At 41.4% G+C, this 10,588-nt stretch overlaps 1 protein-coding gene across 6 annotated transcripts in view; it reads left to right on the top strand.

Annotated features, from left to right (window-relative positions):
• The window catches only part of Prorp (protein only RNase P catalytic subunit), a 134,263-nt gene that overhangs the window by 3,364 nt on the left and 120,311 nt on the right, over positions 1 to 10,588 (top strand). For 4 of the 6 annotated variants that reach the window (XM_008832914.3, XM_029563454.1, XM_017798105.2 and 1 more), the window contains 2 exons: positions 634 to 681; positions 1,894 to 2,026. In XM_008832914.3, coding sequence (XP_008831136.1) covers positions 634 to 681; positions 1,894 to 2,026 — 181 coding nt within the window. The remainder of the gene's footprint in view (positions 1 to 633; positions 682 to 1,893; positions 2,027 to 10,588) is intronic. The other 2 variants (XM_008832916.3, XM_008832915.3) reach the window with 1 other exon arrangement.

Below are 10,588 nucleotides of genomic sequence, written 5' to 3'. Positions count from 1 at the left end.
TAAATATTAAAAAATAATTTTTAAAAAAGTAGTTGCTAAAACAGTAAAAAGAGTTGATGAGAGAATGATTAAAATGGAAAATAGGGATATTTGTTTGAATGTAATTTTAGAATTGGGTGAGGGTTCATGAGGTCCTGAATTAATTGGGGAAGGAGAAAAGGCCACAGAATTAATAGGAAGCAATATGTAAGAGCAAAGGACAAGTTGATTGAGTAAATAAATGTTTGGATGGCTCCAAGTTAGATTAGTATTAAAGTTGAGTCTGATTTAGAGGTGACATCTTCTTTCTGTATACTGTTGGTGAAGGTAGATTTAGACTTGAAGAAGAGGGTTGGATGTCAGGAGGAGAACCGAAAGGAAGATCTTTCACCCCGTCACACCTTGCAGCCACTATTGTAAGAAGCCTTCATCAGGAAGTGTTCTGAATGCCTCAGAGCTCTTCCTGACAGTATCTAAATACAGTGACAGGTCTCCCTGTAGCCCCACCTGGCCTGGAACACACAGAGCTCTGAAGGCCTCTGCCTCCTGAGTGCTGGGATTAAAGGTGTGTGCCACCACAGCCAGCCAGGTTGAATAGGAATTTTAACTTTGTGATAATTTGATTTTTGTAATCTTTTTTTTTTTTTTTTGTAGTATTCCTGGGAAACAATGGAAAGGACAGTTCACCACAATCCAGAAAAGGTAAAGACCATTATTTATCTTTAACTTGTCTGATTCAGGTATAGTAGGTTCTGTTGGCATTGATTTAAAAATATTTAAGAACATTTTAGAGATAAGGTAGTTAAGAGTTTGTAATTAGAGTTCCTGAGGAAAAGGTCATTTTTGTTGTTGTTTTGCAACAATCTTATTTTGTAGGCCAGGCTGTAGTCAAACTTGAAGGATCCTCCTGCCTTAATCCCCCAAGTGCTACATTACAGGCATATATACAGAGACTTTGGAGTGCTCAAAACAATTTTCCTGTTGGTACTCTGAAACCTGCATTATGCCTTAATGATATCTGTCCGTAGATTCGAGACCCCCCCCCCCAGTGTTTTAGGAATTACTATAAAAGTTTCACTTAGCTCTTTACACCATCTTTCCTAGCCACCATAATGATGTGTGCATGTCCTGGCTGATGCTCTCAATCGATGCACAATGCTGAAAAGAGGGGAGCACCCGGTCCTTATCCCACCACGCTCCAAAGTCATTGTCTGGTTTCTGTGATGATGAAGCGTGGTTACATTGGTAGATTTGAAATCCTTGATGATCGCAGAGCTGGGAAAATTGTTGAGATGCTCACAGGCAGGTTAACGAAGCATGGAATGATCAGCCCCAGATTTGAACCTGCAAGAGCAGAGTCATCTGCTCCCATCCTGTCAGTTTGCTTTCACTGTGCTGATAGCCATCATGAGCTATGAAGTAGGATGGAAACACAGAAAGGAAATCATAGAATTCTTTTCCTTTCCAAAAAGCTTTTTAAATTTATTTAATTTTGTGTGTGGGTATGTGTGCATGTCTGTGCCATGACACATGTGGAGGTCAGCAGACAACTTGAAGGAGTCAGTTCTTTCCTTCCACCATGTATGTCCTGGGGATTGAACTCAGGTATCATGCTTGGCAGAAGGCCCCTCTACCCACCAAGCCATCTTGTTGGCCCCTGGGATTCTTCTGGGAATATAAAGTAGACATATAAATGAAACACCCCAGAAGAAAAAAAAGTTCATCTAGGTGCCTAGCAGTCCACTCTTCTGGGTTTTCTGGCATATTAATAGATGGTATTTTCAGGTTTATGAAAAATCACAAAAGCGCAAACATTCTTTCATACTGCATTTGTTTCCTTGTGCCTTAAAATGAATTCAGTTTAGAAAAGTTCCTTTCGCGGACATCATTTAATATAAAGCACTGCAATTACAGTGGCCAGTGTTCCAGTTGTGGCAAAGCCATCGAACCTATTCATCTGAGTCCAGAAGAATATAGATTCCTCAAAGAAAAAGTCATGAGCGAGGTGATAGATGGTGGTGACCAGTATAGAAAGACGACACCTCAGGTGAGGCTGACAGGCTTTATTGTACTCTTAGATTGCTTGTCTAGAGCAGAGGCCAGCAGTTTTTCCTGTAAATGACAGATGGTAAATATTTTAGGCTTTCTGGCCATACAGTCTCTTGTAACTTTTTGATTCTATTGTTTAGGTAACACAGTGCTGGACAGTATGTAAGTGAATGAGTGTGGCAGTGTTCCTTTGAAACTATTCATGGGCACTGAGGGGATGGTTCAGTGGATCTAGTACCAGCATGAGAACCTGAGCACAGATCCCCAACAGCCATAGAAAAGCCAGGCCTGCTGATGCATATATGTAACCCCTGCACGTGTTAGGCAAGCACTCTACCACTAAGCAACCAGCTCTGCTTTCTGATGGTAAATCACTTGATTAATGGAGTAATCTCTCCATGTAAAGGTGCATTTTCATCCCTTTGTGATTAATAATCTGTGAGGTACTATTCCAAAGACCATGCTGACATCATACTACCCGTTAACTTAAAACTTTTTACCCAATGCTTTTAGCATCATGAATATGATCCCTATTTCTGGAACAAAAAACAAAAAAGTTTTATGTATTTAATCAGCACAATTCACAGAACAATTGATTATATTCATAAAGGTTTAGGATGTTATTTCTTCCTTTGCTCATAACTGGTATATTTCCCCCAGTTCTTCCTTATTCGTATGGTAAAAGAGGCTTAAACAGTTACAATAATTACAGTATATATTTAAGCTATTATAATAGTTACAATATATTTTTAATTTTTATTTTTCTTTTAATTTTATGTGTATGAGTGTATTGCTTGCATGTATTTAAGTGCACTATGTGCATGCAATGCCTGCAGAGGCCAGAAGAGGGCACAAGATTCCTGGAACTAGAGTTATAGACAGTTGTTAACTGTCATGTAGATGCTGGGAACCAAACTCAGGTCCTGTCCAACAGCAGCCAGTGCTCTTAACCACTAAGCCATTTCTCCAGCCCCTGTACAATATAGATTTAAAAATTGCTATTAATGCAAAAAAGAATATTTTTAAATTCTGGAGCAAAATATGAGTGACCATTGTCTGGGAATACAGATTCAAGTGACGGCAAATACGTTCTACTGTGGTAACAGTTTCATGTTTTGTTTTTTGTTTTTTGTTTTTTTTTTTTGAGACAGGGTCTCTAGCCATAACTGACCTGGAACTGACTATAGAAACAGGTTGGCTCCTATCACAGAGTAGCTATGTTAGAGTGTAGCAAGGGTACATGGCTGGATTGATTCAGGATTTCGTTTGTGCAAGGCAATGGAGACAGAAATGGATTTAGAGCGCTTCTGGCGAATAGAAGTGAAGCCAACTCATTCGGGGCCTGTAGGGAAGGAATTCAGGATAATGGGTAGGTTAAGTGTGCAGTTGGGATAAAGATCTTAGTGCTTTTGTTCAGACTTCTAATTTCTCTGAATTGCAGGAATCAAATTAGTCCTTAAAAGTAAGAAAAAGTATGTCAGCCTTAGGGAATTTGAAGAGGTAAACGTTTTGGAAATTTGGACTGTTTGTGTAAGGATGGAGCAAAGTATTGCTATGGTGCCCTAACTGAGGTTGGAGGGTGTGTTTGACATTGATCTGTCATGATAAGCCATCTTTAGCAATCTCAGGCCATTTAGTCATAGGAACAGAAGAGATGATGAATTTGATGGTGCAGGATTTTGCTGGCCTCATACAGCTGAGGGAAAGGGGAAAATAAGAGTTGAGAGTATAGGTGAGAGGGTGGCTCGATAGTGGATCATGAGATCAAAGTTATTAAGGAAGGAAATGAGGATGGGTCGGAGCTCACAGATTTGGAGACAATAGAGATAAAAGTGGAGAGGGAGCTTGTTGAAGTTGAAGAGCGAGCGTAAAGGGCAATCAGGTTTCCATCAGTGTTGTGTTAGAGTTGAATTTGAGAGCTAGAGTGCTGTGGAGTGCCAGTGCTGACAAGGGCCAGGGTGGAATTGAGCAGATGCAGAAACTTACAGCCTAAAATGCCAGTGGCTTATACACAGAGATATTGAGAGTGCCCATAGATAAGTTTTATTTTGTTTTTATTTATCTACTTTCTTTCAGTTCTAGGGATCAAACCCAGGGCCTTCTGCATGTTGGGCAAGCACCCTACCATTGAGCTCTGCCCCTAGCCCTATATGATAATCTATCTCTTTCCTCCCTTCCCTCTTCTTTTCCTCCCTCTTTCCTTCTCTCCCTCCATCCCTCCCTCCTTCCCCCTTTTCACAGTTTCTCTATCCCTGTATGATAATATTTTAAAGTAATAGTTTCAACCACATCTATGAAATGCTTGTCATGTGCTGGCGTTGTGCTTTACTACCCAGGTTGCTAATGAAAACCGAGGCATACATTTCTGTTTTTGTTTTAATTTTTAAAATTTATTTTCTGTGTACCAGTGTTTTGCCTGCATGTATGTAAGTGCAACACATGTGTGCAGTGTCTGTGGAGACCAGAAGAGGGCATTGAATCCTCTGGAACTGGAGTTATGGATGGTTGTTAGCTGCCATGTAGGTGCTGAGAACCAAACCCAGGTCCTCTGTAAGAGCAGCTAGTGCTCTTAACCACTGAGCCAACACTCCAGCCCCAAAACACCAAATTCTTTATCAACTTGGAGGTGTCTGGGACAACACATAGCAAAGAAGAGGGGTGCAGAACGATATAGTTGAAGGGTCAGCAAACTCTGGCTTGCACACCAAATTCAGACCACTACTTGTTTTTAAGCAAAATTGTGTTAGCACACAGACATATTTATTATGTACTCTTCAGGACTGCTTTCCTGAGAATTGAGTAGATACAAAGAACCATGTGGCCTGCAAAGCCCAAATTTAGGTTACCATTTGACCCTTTACAGAAAATGTTTGCCAACTCCTGATATAGGTGAATATCAGAAACTTCCATTGACATGGGGGATGAAGAAGTAATGAGTTTAAAGGAGCAGTGGGATGAGGGGAGGCCCCTGTGCTCTCCTTGGTCTGTCCTGAATTTGGCATCTGGGTAAGAGGAAGAGTTGAGAGGGATACAATTGAAAGACTAGAAGCTAGTCAGGAGGCTGCTGAGTATCCCGACATGTGGGATGAAGAGGGAATGAAGGCCTAAGTCAGGCCAGAGAAGGAGCTGCTCAGCTTTGGGGCATTGTGGGAGACAAAAAGAAATCCACATTTGATATTTGCAGCTATCAGGGAGGAAAGAAAGGTGTGTGCATTTAGACCTGGGTGTCAGCATGGGTGAACTCTCACTCCCTTCTTTTCTTCTGTCCCCCTGGGATTCTTTCTTTTTAGGAGTGTGGAGATCAGTCCTCTTCTACTTAGCATAATTATTTTGAGATTTCATCCCGTTTTGTGTCTTGATCCATTCTCTTATTTTTATTGCTGAATATGGGTATGCCACAATTTTTAAATTCATTTGTTTGTGTATGGACATTTTCTAGTTTATTATAAATAACTAGCTTATTATAAATACAGCTATTAATATTCTTGGATGTCAGGCATGGTGTGAACACCTTTAATCCCCGCACCCGGGAGGCAGAGGCAAGTAGATCTCTGTAAGTTTGAGGTCTGGCTCCATAGCAAGTTAAAATTCAGTCAAGGCTCCATAGTACCTACCATGTAGCCTAAGAAAAGAAAAAAGAAAAAAAAAAAAAAGAATATTTTTGGACTGGTGAAATAGCTCAGCAAGTAAAAATGCTTCTCATGCAAGCCTGACAACCTGAGTTCAATACTTAGAACCCGTAGTGGAAGTTAAAAACTGAATTCTGAAAGTTGTCTTCTGACTTTCACATGCCTGTACTCATGTACACATATGTGCATACATACACAAACTAATAAGTAAAATAAAATTTTAAAAATATTCTTGTACAAGTCTTGGTACTTTTTGCTTCTGTATTGGTTTCCCAGGACTGCGCTAACAAATCACTGCAAATTGGATGGCTAAAAATGACAAGTTTGGTTCACAGTTTTGGAGGCTAGCGGTCTGAAGCTCAGGTGGTACCACGCTCCTTCTGAGGCCTGCCCTTCCCTAGCCTCAAAACTGTCCGCTCCTGCAGTCATCTCCTGTCAGTTAAACACTTTGCAAATATTTTATTTTTTCATATCTTAAATATCCCAATTTAATTCCTGGCTTGGAGAGGTCTGGGTGTTAGGATTTTTAAAAGTGCAGCCAGGATGAAGAACAGCTGCTTCTAATGTGAGATTTTTTAAAGATATGGTATGCTAGCTGCTTTTCTGTGGGGTAATTTTGAAAGAAAACTTAAGCTAAAGAAAGTAAATTTTTAGTTTTCTGGTTTATTGAATTAATTATTTATTTACTTAGTTTTGAGACAAAGTCTTACACTTTACCTCAGGTTGACCTAGTACTCACTACATAACTCAGGCTGTCTTCAAACTCATGACACTCCTGCCTCAGCCTCCCCGACTGCCAGGATTTCAAGTGTGAGCCCCCACAGTTTATAATTTCTGTTTTAAGCATTTGTTTGCTGTGCTTAGGCAACACAGCCAGCAGGTGGCAATAGCGTGACATGTATAAATGCTTGGTTCTTGGCTAGGGCAGTCAGGATTTGATGAGCTTTTTAACCTGAAAATGCTTTGTCATTTTTAAGTTAGGTTAGTAGTGGCAGGCAAAGAGGAGCTCTGTAACATGTGGATTTCCACTGAAGAAAATACAACTCCAATAACACATGTCCAGTAATTTAACTCAAGAAACGAATTGAATGGGCATCAAGGAAGATTAACAGCAGATTTCAGCCAGGTATGGCAGTCCACACCTGTAATCCCAGCATTTGGAGAATAAGTCTTTTTTGTTATTATTATTATTTTTAATTTTGTGTGTATGCATGTATTGCCTGCATGTAGGTAAGTACACCCATGTCATGCAATGCCCCCAGAGGTCAGAAGAGGCTGTCGGATCCTCTGGGACTGGAGTTACAGACAGTTGTTAGCTGCCATGTGGGTGCTGGGATTCGAACCCAGATCTTCTACAAGAACAACTAGTGTTCTTAACTGCTGAGCCATCTCTCCAGCCCCTGGAGAATGAATCTTAATGTAGCCAAGGCTGGACTTGAACTCCTGATACTCCTGCCTCCACCTCCCAAGTGCTGTGTTCCCAAGTGTGCGCCACCACACCTGACTTGTTCTTCATTCTTAATAATAACTTTAAATTACAGTCAGTTTTTTTTCCTCCTATTCAATTTCTTGCATAAGAATTCAATTCTTTAGGACTGGTGATATAGCCAGTTGGTAAAATGCTTGGCTAGTATGCACAGAGTCCTGGGTTTCAACCCCAGCACCTTATAAATGTGGCATGGTGATACATGCCTGCAATCCCAAAAATGTGGAGGCAGGAGAGTCAGAAATTCATCGGTCATCCTTGACTACATAGTGAGTTCAAAGCCAGCTTGGGATATGTGAGACTCTGCTTCAAACATAATTAATTCGTTAAATTCTTTAATTTTTTTATCATGGAAAATACCCATCATGTGCAGAAGCAGAGCCGAGTAAGTGAGCCTACCTTCAGAGGCTAGTGTCTTCTTTCTACACTCCCATTCCTCCTTTGTCTCAGATTATTTTGACACAGATTCTAACAATTTTTTGTCCTGTCTTGGGCATGGTGGTGCACGCCTTTAATCCCAGCACTTGGGAGGCAGAGGCAGGCGGATCTCTGAGTTCAAGGCCAGCCTGGTCTACATAGTGAGTTCCAGGACAGCTGGGGCTACAGGGAGACCGTGTCTCAAAAAGACCAAAAAAAAAAAAAAATTTCTTTGTGAGGTTAGGTCTTACAGATTTGAAAGTACTTTTGAATAGGAGGTCTTAAAATTTTGGGGTTTAGAGCCAGGCGTGGTGACATATACCTTTAATCCAAGTACTCAGGAGGCAGAGGCAAGCAGATCTCTGTTAGTTGGCCAACCTCGTCTACATAGTAAGTTCCAGGCCAGCTGGGGCTACAGGAAGATAGTCTCAAAAAGACAGAAGCCAAAAAAAAAGTGAGGTTTAGGGGCTGAAGGGACAACTCAGTGGTTAAGAGTACTGGCAGTTCTTGCTGAGGACCTGGGTTCAATTCCCAGCACCCACATGATGGCTAACAATCTTTAATTATATGGCTTAATAGAAGACTACTGTCTTTAAATGTCAAAACATATTTAGAGCAGGGCATGGTGGCACATGCCTTCAATCCCAGCACTTGTGAGATAGACGGAGGTCAGCCTGGTCTACATAGCAACTTTCAGGCCAGCTGGGGCTACAGGAAGACCCTGTCTCAAAAAATAAATAAATAACCAGATGAACTTAAATGTCATGATTCCTGAGTTGTGGAGTTTGTTCTTGTTCTTTTGTTTTTAGCGACAAGGTCTCAGTCTTCCTGGAACTTGCTATGTAGACCAAGCTGGCCTTGAACGCATCATCTTCATGTTTTAGCCTCTTGGGTGCTGGGGTTACAGGCATGCCCCACCTTGCTCAATTCAAAACTGCTTCTTGGCTTTCAAAACCCTAGTTTTGGGGACTGGAGAGATAGTTCAGTGTTAGGAGCACTGGCTGCCCTTGCAGAGGACCCAGGTTTGATTCTCAGCACCCACATGGCAGCTACCAACCATCTGTAACTCCAGTTCCAGGGAATCCGACACCCTCTTCTGACCTTCATGGGCATTGTATGACATAGGTGCACTTACATACATGCAGGCAATACACTCATATACATAAAATAATAAAACATTTTTTAAAACACCAGTTTTGAATTTGGCTGTGGGAAGTATACAGGTTTCCTACTTTGCTTTCAAATATGATTATAGTGAAAGCGTTGATAGCTTGAGCTACATGGTAAGAACCTGTCTCAAAACAAGAAAAAAATTTCAGTCAAAATAGCAACTAGGGTTTGCTGGAGAGATGGCTCAGTGGGTAAAAGCTCTTGCTGCAGGCTTGAGGGCCTGAGTTCAAATCCTCAGAACCCACATGAAAGTCTGACCCACAGGGTAAACATCAGTAATACCAGAGCTCCTTTGGAGAAATTAGAGACTGAGGCAGGAGATTGCCCAGACTCTTGCAAGCCAGCTATTCTGGTATACACAGTGGCAAAACAGAGACCCTGACTCAAACAGGTAGAAGACAAGGACTAGCACCCAAGGTTGTCCTCTGACCTCCACAGACATGCTGTGGCAAGTACACACTGCACTCACACATGTAATTGCATATGCACAGAGTGTTTTCTCTCTCTCTCCCCTTCTCCCTCTCTCCCCCCTCCCTCCCTCCTTCCCTCCCTCTAAAAAGAGGCCATTACAGCAGGATGGCCCAGTGGATAAAGGCACTTGCTACCAAGCTTGGCAACCTGAGTTGCCACATACCCCATGGCGTACACATACCCCAGCTCCACATACCCCATGGCGTACACATACCCACACTCATATACAATAAATTAATCAATTAATTAATTAAGAAAGTAAGTAATAGCCAGGGCATAGTGGTGCATGCCTTTAATCCCAGCACTTGGGAAGCAGAGGCAAGTGGATCTCTGTGAGTTCAAGGTCAGCCTGGTCTACATAGTGAGTTCTAGGCCAGCGGGGGCTACAGGGAGACCCTGTCTCAAATAGACCCCCCCAAAAAAAAGTAATAAAAAACTTTAAAAAATAAAGAACTGGAAGAAAGACACACAAGCCAACCATTGTCTATTGATTATCCTGTAATTTAAAACTTTCTAAATAACTTTAATAACTTGGGATTATCTCTTCAGAAAAAGAAAAGAAAGGCAAATTATCTTTGGTACATTTACTGGTTCTTTTTCTTTTTCTTTTTTTTTTTTTTGTGTATGCATGTCTTGCCTGCATGTAGGTAAGTGCACCCATGTCGTGCAATGCCCGTGGAGAACAGGAGACTGTCAGATTCCCTGGAACTGGAGTTACCAACAGTTGTTAGCTGCCATGTAGGTGCTGGCATTCAAACCCCAGTCTTCTGCAAGAACAGTGTTCTTAATAATTGAGCCATCTCTCCAGCCCCTTACTTGTTCTTTTTTTTTTTTTTAAATAAATCATATTTTTTTTATTCTTTCTTCATGCCTGTGCAGTGAGCACTTTACCACTGAGCCATTCCCCATAGCCCCTGAGTTCTATTTTATGTTCCAAAATGATGGGCCATTGATATGTAAACTGAGGCTATGTAAGCTGATTCCTGGTAGCCAAAGCAGTATTAAGAGTTAATTCTTGGGGCTGGAGAAATGGTGGTTAAGAGCACTGGCTGCTCTTGCAGAGGCCCGGGTTCGATTCTCAGCACCCACATGATGACTAACAACCATCAGTAACTCTAGCTCCAGGGGATCTGAAGCCCTCTTCTGATCTCCATGCACATTACATGACATGGGTGCACTTACACATATGCAGGCAATAAACTGTACACACAAAAATATAAAGAATATTTTTAAAAGCAAGGCAATAGCTCCTCCTCATTCTTACCAGACCTCTATACTCTCCCATCTTTTTTCACCAAAATTTGCTCAAGAAATGATTAAAAGAAATGGATACCATCCCCACCCCCAGCCTGGCTCAGTGTTACATGCCTTTAGTCCCAGCACTTGG

The sequence above is a fragment of the Nannospalax galili genome, unplaced genomic scaffold (assembly GCF_000622305.1).
Source record: "Nannospalax galili isolate Female #2095 unplaced genomic scaffold, S.galili_v1.0 scaffold816, whole genome shotgun sequence".
Classification (NCBI taxonomy): Eukaryota; Metazoa; Chordata; class Mammalia; order Rodentia; family Spalacidae; genus Nannospalax; species Nannospalax galili.
The sequence above is the reverse complement of the archived record's forward strand: the minus strand, read 5'-3'. Positions and strand labels throughout refer to the sequence as shown.